Source organism: Aquarana catesbeiana, linkage group LG05 (assembly GCF_042186555.1).
Source record: "Aquarana catesbeiana isolate 2022-GZ linkage group LG05, ASM4218655v1, whole genome shotgun sequence".
NCBI lineage: Eukaryota > Metazoa > Chordata > Amphibia > Anura > Ranidae > Aquarana > Aquarana catesbeiana.
Window position 1 is genome coordinate 398588308 of NC_133328.1, and position 16931 is coordinate 398605238.

At 40.6% G+C, this 16931-nt stretch overlaps 1 protein-coding gene across 2 annotated transcripts in view; it reads left to right on the forward strand.

The window, feature by feature from the left end:
- Nucleotides 1-16931, forward strand: part of CAP2 (cyclase associated actin cytoskeleton regulatory protein 2) — a 212310-nt gene that overhangs the window by 36804 nt on the left and 158575 nt on the right. For both annotated transcript variants that reach the window (XM_073631112.1, XM_073631111.1), the window contains one exon: nucleotides 4840-4972. In XM_073631112.1, the coding sequence (XP_073487213.1) occupies nucleotides 4849-4972 (124 nt within the window). In that variant the 5' untranslated portion in view covers nucleotides 4840-4848. The remainder of the gene's footprint in view (nucleotides 1-4839; nucleotides 4973-16931) is intronic.

Below are 16931 nucleotides of genomic sequence, written 5' to 3' on the forward strand. Positions count from 1 at the left end.
ACCAATTTTGAAAAGTTTTGGGCACAGAACGTCTCCTATCTTCCTCAGAGCGGTCCTCGGCCCACAGTCTTCCCACAGGCGAACGGTTCTCCATCCTTGCGCTGTGGTGTGAGTCCTGGTCCTGCGCCACACGGTCTGACGGTAACGGCCGGACGGCCCTCTTTTATCACCTCTGAAATTCGCGGGCTTAAGGGGAACGCCAGATTGCACCAATCAGCTGCTTGTTGCTACCCTGCGGAGGCTGCTGCCCACCAATTGTCATCCTGAAATACAGAACAGGGAACATGCATTCCCCTTTGGCTCTCCCATGTTGGTCCTGCATATTGCATGGACCTTTCATTTGAGGATATAGAGATTGTGGCCTATCAAATGACAAATGTAATGTACAATAGTACAGTAAAGTCTACTGTGAAGGTAAACTACCAGCTAAAACTATACACTGATATTAGATGTAAAATACACAAATTAATGCAGCTCTGTAATCGTTAGTGCCTCATTAAATGTACCTTTTAAATACAAGTAGTGTAAGTACCAAAATTTGACCTGGTGTCAACCTCTTGCAGTCTTTATATAGCATCACTGAAGTGTGATAGAAAGAAGCAGCACAAGGAGCCAATCAGGTCATGTGCTTGACACAAGCATGCTGATAAAAGGAGAGGGCAGACTGGCAGAGTGATGAGCGCATTGCTGTGCTGCTCCTCCTTTCATTCCAGTCACAGGATGGGATAGGTCCAAGCTGTTCAAGGTACAAGGAAATGGGTTGAATGATGCTGGCCATCAGATTAAGAACAATCTAGCAACAGAAAAAAGAGTACTGCAGGGAAAATATCTGGATTGAAGCTGAATATTGCTGCAAAAGCAGTTTTTATTTTATCTTTTTTTGCTCTGCTCATTTTATCCTGTTACTTTTGGCTGGAGTTCTGCTTGAAATCTGGTATGCACCACTCATCCTTAATAATACAGCACTTTTTTAAGAGAAACTAAAATGGCTTTAGTGATTCTTATATGGTTTATACATTTTTAAATTGATTTATATCATCTGGTTTTATATCAGTTTTTTTGTTTTTATATTAAATGTTTAATACGTGAAGAAGGATCCCCAGAACACTAGGGGTTTGCTAAAGAGACAGCACAGCAGAAGTAGTCACCTTTTAGACACAGCTATCTTAAATGACAACCTTGTAGTGAGCCTTCTGATAAAGAATAAGCACTGTCTGCAAATATCACAGTGAAAGGCATAGTTACAGTATCTCACAAAAGTATCTCACCCCTCAGATTTTTGTAAATATTTTATTCTATCTTTTAATGTGAAAACACTGAGGAACACCAGGACCCAACACCCGGATCATACAAATAAAAACAAGATCTAAGTTTCTCCATTAGAATAATCCAATGCTTTAAAAAAGCAAAACAAAAATTTGCTACTCACGGGGTATCAATTAAAATCAGGCACATAACAGAGGACACTGTGTATGAACATAGGATGGCAGCGGGTGACGTTATCCGAAGGTAGCTCCTCCCCCCCATACACGTTACGTTAACCAGAACTTCCTCATCAGGGCCCGGGGTCCTGGTGTATTGTATTGGAGATTTGGAACATCAGTACTCTGCTGTACTTTGCTCCATGGGCTTGTGACTGCCTGTTAGTTCAAGGGTCAACTACATGAGGTGTGCTAAATGAATATTTTGGAGGTGGAGGGATTATCACTTCAGATTTGTGCTCCGGATTCTTTTCCAAACACGTGGATACATTCTGCTCACCTTATCTGAGACTTGTGTTTCACTTGTCTTGTTATATGGACTTTGATATACATGTGTGATAGATTTATTGCACTGCACTTTATAGTTTATGTTTCTAAGATAACTATTTGCTTGTCACCAATGCTGAGTAATTTCAGTGTTTATTTTATACAGTAAAGTACAATAAAGCTATTTACACAAATGAGGACATGAAGTATCGAAGAGTGTTTTTTTTTTTTCCTTCCTGGCAAATGTATCAGGACGTCATTTGTATCAATAAAGAGAACATGAAGTACACACATTAATTCTGTAATTTACAGCTCAGGAAGTTGCTGATGTTTTGTTTTACATTTTTAAATGTGTAGAAAGAACATCTTTCAGATAATAATGCAATAGAAACAAAGTTTTATTATGACAAACAGGCTAAATACTATATCAGTGGTCTTTAAACTGCTTGCCTGGGGGCCGGATGCGGCCCTTTGCTTCCCTTTATCTGGCTCTTGGGGCACTTTTCATCCCACTGATACAAGACACTATTCTTACCACTGACACCAACAATGGGGCATAATTCTTGAAACTGACATCAACAATGGAGCACTATATCTCCCACTGACACAAATGATGGGGCACTATTCCTTCCACTGACATTAACGATGGGGCTCTATTCTTCCCCCTAATACCAAAGATGCATTGTTTACTCCCACTGATGCAAGGACAATTTCTACTCCCAATGGCCCCAGTCCGGCCCCCCTAAAGTCTGAAGGACAGTAAACTGACCCTTTTTTTAGAAAATCTGGAGATCCCTGTGCTATATGCTCTGTTTAAGAGTGTACCTATAATATCCCCCCCCCCCCTCCATGCCGCTGTGCTATATGCTCTGTTTAAGAGTGTTCCTATAGTATCCCTCCACACACACACACACACCCTGAAGTAGTTATTGTAGAGTCCCTTAATATATTCTTAGTAGGAGCTGGTAGACTGCTCAACCAGATATTTTTTGGTCATAAAAACAAAGCGATTGCATATTTTGCCTTCTCCAAAATGTTGCTAGGGCTGAACTTGGTACCTTTGCTTTCATTGCTTCTCCTGGTGGCACCACCCCTGCATTTGAAAGCCAGGAAATATGGTCTGGACACCACATGGGTGCTGAATGTGCTTTTACATCCAATGCCCACATGTATATAGACAACATAAACAATAACATCGCTAATAGGAAGTTGTTTATTTAGGTGAGGAGCATAGTGCATGTACTGAATGTCTTGGAAACTCCATCCTGTGGGAGAACAGTGATCACTTGGTATATGATGTAAGACATAGCCAACGCAATATGGACTTCCTCTTCTTCAGATCTTGATAGTATTGGTCATTGACAATGCCATCTGTGTCCTATTATGATAATGATGAAAATATTATGCCACTGTAGGTGCAACACTTATATCATGACACAGACTGACAACAGATCTAACACTACCAAAGCTTTGAGGAAGGGATTATTGCTCTCCAACCTGTTGAAGTTTTTAAGACTTTCTGTTCACACAGACAGTCCTCAGCTACCTCCACCATCTTCCCACTCTGAGGACTCAGGTCGTACCACCACAGACCATCACCAACAAGGTCTAAGTGCTACCTCACACATATACTACAAAGCTCATATCCCCAATGAGTCAGCCCAGCCAAATCTGATATTTGCATTTCAGATGTCTCCCCCACTAAACTGCATACTAGCAGTTTTCCAGGCTATAGAAGCCAAATATCTTCACTTGATTTACTGGGTTTGCCCAAGAGAATTATTAAAATAAACTTAAGGGAAAAACTATTTCTTTAGCTTTGAGGAATTAGAACATCTGTCAGGCATTTCTTGTTGTTTGAGCTCCCGTTATGGAGATTTGCCCTCTCCTTTCCTTACTGTTATCACCAAAAGTAAAAGTGAGAGAAAATCCCCAATTTATAGTTGTCAGCAGAACAGGAAAAGAGGGTAAATCTTCCATTTGGCGGACACTAGTTCTGGTGACCCTGGTGACAATCCGGTACTACCTCACTTTGGAGGGATTTCCTCCCACTTCCTGTTTTGGCTATGAGACAGGACATGAAGGGAAATCTCCCCAGTGGGAAATAAATGGCAAAAAACCTGATGGGGATTATAACCCTCCCTTACACTATCCAAATTGAAAAAAAAGGTTTTGCCTTTAGTTCTATTTTAAGGTGTATCTTTCACCCTACTAGAATTTTTAGAATTAGAAATTGATTACTGAATAGAAATAAGATGCAAGTGGGTTATTTTTTTCAAATCAGCATGTATCCATTAATAGAATATTTATTTTTAGCAGACTACTAACAAAACAGTCACCAATATATACATTTTTAACAAAATATACAGTATATAGAAAGCGATGCGTAAATTGTCGCATACGGTGACTGCAGAAGTTTACTTTTTCAGTTTTTTGGGGGTTTTTGCTTTCTTGTCACCTGGTAATCCTGCCAGTACCAGAATTCCAGTGCTAGGCCAACAATACTTACTCACTGTACTGTATCTATGGAGCAGCAACATTGTCACCTAAAGCTGCCCTCCTGATTTGGACTACAAATATCTCCCCTCTTCTTATCTCCATAACATATGGGGACGGGTTCTGCAGTTCACAGAAAAGAACTGAGAAGTCTTATAGTATTGTTTGAGGTTTCACTTAAGTGCATAGGAGGTTACGAAGGTATCAGATTTCTGGCAGGATCAATAGGTATTATCTGTACTTGTATAAAATGTGCACAGCATGAAAAAAGGAAAGAATGCAGCCAACACATCAAACGACTGGTAAGCTGCAATCAATTACATTTTTGATCATGGATTTAGATATACTTTAAGTACTAAGTGATCAGTCCCAGTGAAAGCATACTGAAATACGCAATACAGTATTTCACCAATTGCATTTCACAGGCTGTGCTGGGGCAGCTCCAAAAAGGAACCAGCTAGCTGGCACTGGCAGGCAAGGTAGAATTTTGAAACCTTGTACAGGATACTGCGATGACAAGATAGCAGTATTAGGCCTTGCTGTTCAGGTTGTTACTCACATGAGAAAAAAATAACTTCTGTGTTTCTTACTCTAGGTGTGCAAGATGGCAGATGTGCAAGGGTTAATGGACAGGCTGGAGAAAGCTGTTATTCGTCTCGAGACAGCCCTCGCTTCATCCACCTTTTCCAAGTCTGCTGCAAATGATGTTGTGAATGGAATTGATGGAGGTAAAGTATAAAGATGCAGATGAGTGGTTATAGATGTCTTGAATACAGGATACTGGAAAGTAGTAGTGAGTAAACTAAGACTAGATTTTCAGGGGAGAAATTTGAAATTGAAGATGTGTAAAGATAAACTTTTTATTAATATCATACAAAGGGTAATGATGTGCAATAACCCATATCTCATCTCTCTAGCTCAGGTGTAGGCAACCTCAGCACTCCAGCTGTTTTGAAACTACAAATCCCATCATGCCTCTGCCTCTAGGAGTCATGCCTGTGATTGTCAGTGTCTTGCAATGTCTCATGGGACTTGTAGTTTTACCACAGCTGGAGGGCCTAGGTTGCCTACCCCTGCGTCTAGCTGTTTTGCCAGTGAAAAGATGTATGATTTTTTTTTCTAATGGTTTCGATGTGGCTATGATATGTACAATGTTTTGTTGTTTACACTGGCAGTTCTAGATTGATTTGGATCAAAGCATTCTCCAATAAAGCTGCTTTCTACATACAATAACAATTTCATCAACGAATCCTGTACCCTTTGACCTGACTAAGGTTAAGTGCAGAGGAATCAAGGGTAGATTCATACTTAACCACTTCCCGCCCGCACACGTCATATGACGTCCTGGGCTTTGGGTGGGTATATCTGAATGATGCCTGTAGTTACAGACATCACTCAGATATTGCCGGTTTCAGCCGGCGAATCTCTACACCATAGGAATGATCATAGCGGCTGTTCCACCGCTTGATCGTTCCTATGGGAGGCGAGAGGGGACGTCCCCCCCCTCCCGCCGCCCTCCGGTGCTTGCTACGACTCACCGTTACGATCGGTGAGGCGGAGAGTGGATCCGCCGGCGCTGGATGTAGATCATAGAGATTTCTGGCGGACCAGATGGTCGCCGGAGTCTCTATGATCATCGGAGGCCAGGCGCGATGTTATAACGTCACGTCCGGCCTCTCCATTCAAAAAAACGGCGCCGCTTCGGCTGGGAAGCGGTGATCATTTTATTTTATTTTTTTATTCCAGGCTTCCCAGCCTAATGGTGAGATATGGGGTCTTATTGACCTGTCATGTTATATTCCTATTACAAGGGATGTTTACATTCCTTGTAATAGGAATAAAAGTGATCAAAAATGTTTTTTTTTTCAAAAAAGTGTCAAAATAAAAAAAACAAAATATAATTATCAATAAAAAAAAAAAAATTTAAAGCGTCGCTGTCCCCGTGTGCTCGCACGCAGAAGCGAACGCATACATAAGTCCCGCCCACATATGAAAACGGTGTTCAAACCATACATGTGAGGTGTCGCCGTGAACGTTGGAGCGAGAGCAATCATTTTGTCACTAGACCTCCTCTGTAACTCAAAACATGTAACCAGTAAAAAAATTTCAAGCGTCGCCTATGGGGATTTTTAAGTACCGAACATTGGCGCCATTCTACGAGCGTGTGCAATTTTGAAGCATGACATGTTAGGTATCTATTTACCCGGTGTAACTTCATCTTTCACAGTATGCAAAAACATTGGGCTAACTTTACTGTTTTGTTTTTTTTTTTAAACACAAAACTGTTTTTTTCCCAAAAAAACGCGTTTGAAAAATTCCTGCGCAAATACCGTGTGAGATAAAAAGTTGTAACAACCGCCATTGTATTCTTTGCTAAAAAAACATATATAATGTTTGGGGGTTCTATGTAATTTTCTAGCAAAAAAATTATGATTTTTACATGTAGGAGAGAAATGTCAGAATTGGCCTGGTAAGGAAGTGGTTAAAGAACATGTTACCCCTACATTCCATATTTGTGATATGTGTCTGTTGTACAATGTACTTGTGTTAAAAAGTATCCTGTTTTCTTTTCAATGTTTCCTTTATTTGAAATACATGGTGACCCTGCCAGTCCCCCTGCTTTCCTATTTCAAACTGACCACACTTGATATAGAAGCAGATCATTTCCAGCCTGGTCAGTTTTCTGGCTGTGCTGGGAGAGCATCCTGCCTGTCCTCCAAGGGCCAAGACTTGTTCTGACACCCCTCCCCCCCTGCACAGCCATTCACTAAAAAGATAAGTGGGCTGATGTTTCTCCATCCCCAACTCTCTAAATTCATTATGCAGCTGAGAACAGAGATTATGTGATCACATAAAAAGTGAAAAAAGGTATTTAGAATGTGCGTATACATACAATATATATATATATATATATATATATATATATATATATATATATATATATATATATATATATATATATATATATATATATATATATATATATATATATTACATGTTTTGCCTTTCATTTCTATTTTGAACTGAAGGGGTTGTTTTACAAGGATTCACATACAGGCATACCCCACTTTTAAGTACACGATTGGGTTTATTTACTAAAGCTAGAAAGTGCAAAATCAGGCTCACTTCTGCATAGAAACTAATGGGCTTCCAGGTTTTATTACCAAAGCTTGATTGAACAAGCTGGGGTTAGAAGCTCATTGGTTTCTATGCAGAAATTAGCCTGATTTTGCACTTTTCAGCTTTAGTAAATAAACCCCATTGTGTACTTAAAAGTGGGCTATGCCAGTATATGAGGTATGTCTATTAAAAAATGAGACTGTGATCCCACCTAGTAAACAAAGCAGTTATTACTGGTTATAACTGCATGCGTGGTGACTTTGAACATGTTTGAACCTGCATGACAAGCAGCAACACTCTATGACGTTCAGTTGATTGTGAGTCGCCATTTAGTTTGGTTGTGTTTTCTGTAGTGTGCCAAAAAAAAGCTATGTTTAAAAGTTGTCAATTTGAAATTTTTAGTAAAATTGCACAAAACATCAAAAGAATGTTTTCAAATGCTTACTACAGCTTATGGGAATGACGGCCTGTCTGGTGCGGGTGTGTTTGAGTGACACAAAAAATTCAGTGAGAGACGTGAGAATGAATTCCCAAAAGTTAAATCAGTGCTTAAAGGGACACGTTTTGAGTCAGTTGATGCTGTAAAGAAGGAAACAGCGGATGTGTTGAAACAGCTGACAGGAATTGATGTTCTCCATGCCTTCGACCAGTGGAAAACAAGACTGCAAAAATGTATTAGTGCAAATGAGGAATATATTGAAGGGGACAAGCATTACATTTGTAATACATATAAATACAGGTGAGTTATTTAACCACTTAAGGACCGAGCCTCTTTCTGAGATTTGTTGTTTACAAGTTAAACAGGTTTGTTTGCTAGAAAATTACTTAGAACCCCCAAACATTATACATTTTTTTCTAACACCCTAGAAAATAAAATGGTGGTCGTTGAAATACTTTCTGTCACACCGTATTTGTGCAGCAGTCTTACAAGCGCACTTTGGAAAAAATACACTTTTTTGAATTAAAAAATAAGACACCAGGAAAGTTAGCGTTTAGTTATTTTTTTTTATACTGTGAAAGATAATGTTACGCCGATTAAATTGATACCCAACATGTCACACTTCAAAATTGCGCCCGCTCGTGGAATGGCGATAAACTTTTACCCTTAAAAATCTCCATAGGTGACGTTCACAAAATTCTACAGGTTGCATGTTTTAAGTTACAGAGGAGGTCTAGAGCTAGAATCATTGTTCTCGCTCTACCGATCGCGGCAATACCTCTCATGTGTGGTTTGAACACCATTTTCATATGCGGGCACTACTCACGTATGAGTTCTCTTCTGCACGCGAGCTCGGCAGGATGGGGCGCGTTTAAAATTTATTTTTATTTTTTTCTTATTTATGTTACCTTTAATTTTTTATTTTTATACTGTTCTTTTAAAAAAAAAATGTGTTACTGTGTAAACATCCCTTGTAATAGAAAAAAAGCATGACAAGACCTCTTAAATATGAGATCTGGGGTCAAAAAGACCTCAGATTTCATATTTACACTAAAATGCAATAAAAAAATTTTGTCAATTGAAAAAAAAAAAAAAGGCCCTGCAATGGTATGGAGACGGGTGGGCACCGATACAGCGAAGGGCACCGATAAAAGTGATCTTGCGGTGAATCCGCCGCAGAAACCACTATTATCGGAAACCGGACCGCCCGCTGAAGAAGAGGATACCAGGGTTATGGCAGCTAGCTCCTGCCATAACAAAGATATCCCTCTTCAAAGTTAGGACGTATATCAGCGTGCGGCGGTCCGGAAATGGTTAATCAGTCTCATTATTTAATACACACACCTCATACTTTAAAGTGGAATTACACTGCATCTGAGCACCACAAACCAAAACTGCTATTTAACTAATTTTTATTATTTAAAACAAACATATCCATCCATCCATGTCTCTATGCTCTATCTTGCTGTTAAATCACTTTGAAAAGCACTCCCTAGCATTTCTGGCTGTGGTCATCTTGAGTAAGGGCAGGTGATTCATGTAGCATTTGCTTCCTAGAATCCATCTGCCCTTAGCTCAGGCATGCATGCAAGAGGGTGTACTTCGCTAAGAACCCCCCCCCCCTCTACTCCTGAACACTCCTGAGATATATGATATAACTTGCCTAGACCTGGAAACAAGGAATGTAAAAAAAAGTTTAAAAAAAATGAATATAACAATCCTTCATGTCTAGTTACTAATGCTAGCAGCATAATGATTAAAAATAGTTAAATAGGTGTTCCAGCCTGGGAAAAAAAATTAAAAGTCAGCAGCCACAAATACTGTAGCTGCTGACTTTTAATATTAGGACACTTACCTGTCCAGGGAGTCCGCAATGCCGGCACCCCAGACGATTTTCAGATTGGCTGCCGGGTGCTGCAGCCGCCATCTCCACTAAGGTAAACCGTCAATAAAGCCTTTCAGCTTCATAGCTGTTTCCCTACTGCGCATGCACGAAGCTTTTGTATTGGCCCGGCGGCGGTGGAAGGAGGAGGGGGGCCGAACTTCCAAGGAACAGCGCCTCGGCACTGTCTCACGGAAGTAGGGACAGGGCCCTGTCAAAAACAGGTACCCATTCCACCCTCCCCCTGAAAGGTGCCAAATGTGGCACTGGAAGGGGGAGGAAGCTAATAGACAGAGGTTCCACTTTTGAGTGGAACTCCACTTTAATGTTGATTGAGAAAGTGAAGTTCCGCTTTAACCATTCTGTGTTAATACAGTATCTCAGAAAAGTGAGTACACCCCTCACATTTTTGTAAATATTTTATGATATCTTTTCATGTGACAACACTGAAGAAATGACACTTTGCTACAATGTAAAGTAGTGAGTGTACAGCTTGTATAACAGTGTGAATTTTCTGTCCCCTCAAAATAACTCAACACACAGCCATTAATGTCTAAACTGCTGGCAACAAAAGTGAGTACACCCCTAATTGAAAATGTCCAAATTGGGCTCAATTACCCATTTTCCCTCCCCCGGTGTCATGTGACTCGTTAGTGGTTCAAGGACTCAGGTGTTAATGGGGAGCAGGTGTGTTAAATTTGGTGTTATCGCTCTCACTCTCTCATACTGGTCACTGGAAGTTCAACATGGCACCTCATGGCAAAGAATTCTCTGAGGATCTGAAAAAAAGAAATGTTTCTTTACATAAACATGGCCTAGGCTATAAGAAGATTGCCAAGACCCTGAAACTGGCCTGCAGCACGGTGGCGAAGACCATACAGCGGTTTAACAGGACAGGTTCCACTCAGAACAGGCCTCGCCATGGTCGACCAAAGAAGTTGAGTGCACGTGCTCAGAGTCATATACAGAGGTTGTCTTTGGGAAATAGATGTATGAGTGCTGCCAGCATTGCTGCAGAGGTTGAAGGGGTGGGGGGTCAGCCTGTGGAAGACACCTGCCCTATATGATCTTGCAGGTGCTGGCTCTGCTCAAATTAGGAAGGAAGGAAAAATCCTGGACGGCCGCACACCGCTGAAGGCATCTTTATTGAAAGATTAAAACCCAAGAACAGACATATCTTAGGCATCGAAGACAGGGAAGAACAGCTAACGTGTTTCACATCACAAACAGATGCTTAGTCATAGCTGAATAAACAAAATCTGATCTTATGTATATAAGGAGCTAATGAAAAATAGACAGCCAATCAAATGCAAAGCAATGTTGGAAGAAACCTCCCCATAAAATCAGACCTTGTTAATGCGCAAAATGAATTGCACCTGAAAGGGAGAAGCAAAGAGCTAATGAATACAACAAAATTAAAAGGAATGAATAAATAAAAAGATATATATGTATATGTAGTTGTAAGCTAAATGCAGCTTCTCCACGTGGTGCAATCAAAGGCTAAAAAAATCGGAAATAATAAAGAAAAATGTATAATAGATAATAATACAAATACAGATGCAGATGTGAAAAGTCACAAAACGACTATAAACAAAATCAAATTAATCATCATGAGGACCTGCACAAGATTTGATATCAATCGTTATACAAAAAGTCAAAATAAGTCAAAAAAAGCGTATATACTAAATGCCATTACAGGTATAAAACATTTCCATGTATAAAATTAAAATTGACTATTGGAACATAATTATTATTCCAATTTTGCCCGGATGTAAAAAAACACGTGAGGCCAAAGAATAAGAAGGACCCAAACTGCATAAGAAAGGAGAAGCGTAGCAATATAAATATGATTTTAGATTTAAAGCAAACCAAGCAAAGCAATAACTAACAATGTGAAAGCTACAAAAATTTGGAAATACAAGGCAATAGCCTTACTTAATGGACTGCAAGCAACATGTGGAGCCTCACTCCTCATGCTGCAAAATAAAACAAAGTCTCCAGTAAAATAACCGCAGACAAAGCGTGGAGTGAAGTTAAAAACTCCCTCCACATGTTGCAATACAGGAAAAGACTGCGCTAGGTTTATAAATATAAATAATATTCCTTGTGTTGATTTTTTGAAATTTTACCTACTATGTAGGTTCTAAGACTACATGTTTTTGTACAAATTTTAGTGCTACTGGAATTTTTATAATTGGGTTACTGAAATAGCTACACTCAGGGCTGGACTGGGACAAAAATTTGGCCCTGGACTTCATCCAGACTGGCCCACTTTGACAGGTCTCTCCCATGACGGCTTGCCACCCAAGCCCCACCCCCCACTAGCCATTAGCCGTTCTACATTATTTCTCTTATAGGCAGTACCAGTGGGGAAGCTAGACATTATTTCACCTGGGGCAAAGAATCAGTTTGGCGCCCCCCCCCCCATGGGACAAGATTAGGCAGGAAAGTGAGGCCGCCCTCCTTCCAGATCGTATGATGAGCTTCTCAGTGTTGACTCCTGAGCATCATGTCTGTATTCAGGCGCGCTGCATAACTAGCCAGGGAGAGGAGGTGAGCACTGCGGGGTGGGGGGGGGGGGACAGAGGACCGGAGGGAGGCAGCGGTCCACTGTCACTGAAATCGGCCCACTGAGCCATCGGCCCACCGGGAAACTCCCTGTAGTCCCAATGGCCAGTACATGCCTGGCTACACTACATAAAGTTTAGTAACAATGATCAATCATTGTATTTATACTGACTCTGTCCTGCAGGGTTAATGTTTTATGTACCAAGACTATAGCTGAGAATAGCAGTGGGAGACTGCTTCCAGAAATATTTAAAACATTTAAAGAGCAAGTGTTAGCACTATCTGCTAATTGGGAGATATAGTCAATACATTCACCACTAGATAACGCAAATATCATTATCCCTTTTACGTTGACCATGTGCATTGGTAAATGGTACTTCACCAGGATCATTCTCACCACTTGTCAATAATTCATGAGGCGGTTCCACTTAGAAGGGGCTATTTCCATCCTCTTAAGTAGGTGTCTAAATTAAGTCATTTGGAATGTCCATTAGACAAGAGTCATTTGAATGATTAGGATCTTCATTATTACATTCTTCGCTGATCAGCATGTTATTTATTTTATTTATTTTTTAATTCTTTATTTTAACTTTTTAACAGTACATACAGGTGATAAAGTCACAAGATCAGTATGTTTTGTTTATTTATCCATTTTTATCCAGTATCATAGTATATGGTATCAATGTTTGAACCAATTTTAAACATCCCCACTTCACAAGGTAAAGTTGATCCAAACAGGTTTTAAGTCTCTTGCTCAATGCTGATGGAAGAGGTTCATCGGTTTCTTGTTCTAGTCTTCATCAACATTTACTTTTAATGCATATTTTGTGGTTTGGAGCATGTATTTAGTCCATCCATTTAAGATGGGAATGATGCTGTTGGAAAGAGGCAAATAAGGTTACTACCTATAAAAACCAATTTAGTAGAAATTACCATTGTACAACCACCAGATATAATTCTTCTATCCAGTAATTTGTAGGTGACAAAAAGTCCTCTAAATATTTGTATGGAAGTAAATGTCGTATGAGTTTACATGGACTGCTTCCAACCATTGTGAGAATGAAACCACAACAAAGTCCCTAGAAAGGATGATGGTTTTCTTGTGATTACCTAGTGTGGATTACAACTTTTGCTAAATCACAATGAATGGGTGTGGATTAGTTTGAAACATGATTCTTTAGCTATTTTCAATCCCTTTATTCACTTGAAGCCACTATACATATATATTCTTGCAAATGTTTTTTGCATGAACAGTATTTGATGTCTTCCGAGAAAATCCATGAAGTGTACTGTATCTATATGCAAAATGCGTTTTTAGTTTGAATAGAGTGGGGAACTTCTATCAGGTTTTACTGTAGTCAGAGGCTCTGCTAAACAGTTTTCTTCACTTATTGTCTGGTAAATAAATTGTCCCAGGGACAGGTAGTGAGCAAAAAGTTATCTAATAGCAACACAGACAAAAGAAAAAAGAATTAGGAAAATACAGGGTGAGTAGCAAAAATGTTTGTTATGCCTGTATATCAAGAATTATGTACAAGTGAATGTGGGGGACAACATCACTAATGGAGCACGGGATTATAATGGGTGATTTTAATTATCCAGACATAGACTGGGCGGAAGGAACCACGCTTTTGTCTAAGACTCGCCATTTCCTAAATGTCTTGCAGGACAATTTCATGGGTCAGATGGTAAATGCACCAACAAGAAACAAAGCGTTACTAGACCTACTAGACCTACTGATTACTAACAATACAGACCTGATCACGGATGTAGAAATACGGGGCAATTTAGGAAACAGCGACCACAGGTCAATTAGCTTTAGCATAAATCACACAAATAGGAAACACAAGGTTAATACAAAGACACTGAATTTCAAAAGAGCCAACTTCCCTAAACTGCGCTCCTTGCTAGAAGATATTAAATAGGATAAAATCCTAGGAACAAAGAACATGGAGGGAAAATGGGAGTGCTTTAAGAGCATATTAAATAAAGGTATTGGCCAGTGCATCTCAATGGGAAATAAATTTAAAAGAGCTAACAAAGTCCTGGGTGGGATTAACTCCAATGTAAAAATGTATTTAAAAGCAAAGGAGGAGGCCTTCAAAAAATACAAGGCTCAGAGGTCATCGTCAGCATTCCAACTTTACAAAGAATGCAACAAGAAATGTAAGGGTGCAATCAGGGCGGCTAAGATAGAACATGAATGGCACATAGCGGAGGAGAGTAAAAATAACTCCAAGAAATTCTTTAAGTATATAAATAGTAAGAAAGGGAGGTCAGAACAAATTGGCCCCATAAAGGATGATGAAGGGAATCTGGTTACAAAAAACGGAGAGATGGCGGAGCTTTTGAATTTATTCTTCTCCTCAGCCTTCCCGAGGGAAACGGGGGATTCAGCAACCAAGACTGCAATGTTTATCCTCATAACACATCACAGGATGCACCCTCATGGATAACAGAGGATAGAATTAGAAATAGACTTAAAAAATTTAACATTACTAAGTCACCGGGACCAGGTGGCTTGCACCCGAGGGTCCTTAAGGAACTCAGTCAAGTGATTGCCAGACCACTGTTCCCAATTTTTATAGAGAGTCTGCTGACTGGAATGGTACCAGCTGATTGGAGAAAAGCCAATGTAGCACCAATATTTTAAAAAAAGGCCAAGATACATCCCTGGGAACTACAGGCCAGTTAGCCTAACATCCATAGTTTGGAGGGAGGAGCCTGAAGATGGCGCCGGTGGAGAGCCGTTGCTGAGCTTGTGAAGCTCTCACCTACATGGCGCTGCAAGGCCATGCAAGTCCCTCTCGTCTCCCCCTTCACCCCCTCCATAGGATGTCCCCCTACCTTCGCCTTTGGTCCTCGGGACCTGCTGAAGTGACGCTGGCCATGGGCTGGGAATAGGAAGCTGCTGGTGCGGAAGACAGAAGTGAGGCAGAGCGTGCCAAGGGAGCCGGAGGAGAGGCGCCGAGACGTTTGGTGAGAGGGGATGTCTGAACGGCTCCCAGGTGGCAGTAAGGACTGACAACTGCTGGCATAACCCGGGGAGCACTCGAGAGTCAAGGCAGCAAGCTGGCTGGCTGATCCCCTAGCCTCCTGCTCCCGGTCTGTAACCTCCACCCCCCCGTCCCCCGTCCCCTCGAGCACTCTGGACGGACGAAGGGGAGAGGACCAGCCTTGGGAAAAGCAAAGGAGGAAGATAACTAAAAAAACAGTCAGAGGGGCCAAGCTAACCCCCCCCCCCAAAGTAAGCTCAAGCCCAGGTACAATAAAGAGATATATGACCCAAGAAGGGGGTAAGGATAGTCCTGGAAAACAGTTGGGAGCAAAAAGTAAACAAATTGATGGAACTAATAAAAACTAGCAAAACCGACAACACATGGGAGCAAATAGCTCAGTGTATGTAAATGAAGAGCATGAGGAACAAAATGAAGAACAAAGAATAAAAGGCTAACTCTCAACTAAAAGTGAAATGGTGGATATGTTCTTAATATTGGAGCAATCCTTAAATGGGGAAATGGCTACCTTACATGGAGATCTGAGCCAAATATTAAAATGGGTGGAAGAGACAGACGAGAAACTGGATATACAAGCAGTGGAAATAAAAGAACTAAAGGAACAGATGGAAAGCGTACAAATTGAGCAGAGGAACATGATGTATAAGGTAGAAGACCAGGAAAACTGAAACAGAAGGAAAAATCTAAGAATTCGGGGTCTACCAGAAACAACACAAGAAGCAACACAAGAAGAGGATTTGCAAAAAAATGGATAGAGAAAATTGAGTACTGTCTGTGATACTTTTTTTATTTGCACTAACATACAATTTTTCAGGACAAGCTTTCGGGGTATGTCCCCTTCTTCAAGGTCCAAGCAGTACAAAAAAATGGATAAAATGTTTGGTCCATTGCTTGGAAGATCAATAACCGAAAAAATAAAGTTTGAGAGAATACATAGGATCAAAAAACCTGTGAACATGACTATAGAAATCCCGAGAGATATAATTGTGAGATTTCACAACTATAAAGATAAAGAACAGGTATGGGAACATCTGAAAGCAAAACAGCGCGTAAAATATGAAGAAACTGCACTACAGATATTTGCAGACCTATCATCTGAAATACTGGCAAGAAAAAGAGTACTTAAGCCCCTATTGGGACAAATGAAAATTCATAACATACAGTACTCTTGGGGTTTCCGGGCATGTCTGATATGGCGGAAGGAGGGTCGCTTCACAATTCTAAGGTTTCCAGAAGAGACAGAGGGGTTCTGTAAAAAATTGGACATGCCGATTCCAGCGATCCCAGGCTGGTTAGAGGTACATGGAAAAGTGATAAATACTGAAGATCAACAATGGTACCTAGTCTAAAGAAGAAGGCACCAACGAAGAGGAAACATAGATGAAGAAGAGGAGAAGGGAAGAATGACATCAAGAGGGGGGACTGAGGGTGGGGGGAGGAACGGGAGGTAAGAAGAGAGAAATGAATAGAAGACCAGATAAGAGGAGTGGAATGGGCTCTAGGTTTTTATCACTTAAGAAGAAGGGACAATGGCTCTAGCTGGGGTTCAAGGATAGAGCTCAACCTCAAGGGGAGAGAAGCGAAGGGTAGGAGAGGGAGGGAAAGCTCTTCGATCCATTGGTCATGGGGGTGGGGGGGGATAGAAGAGGAACCTCTCATAA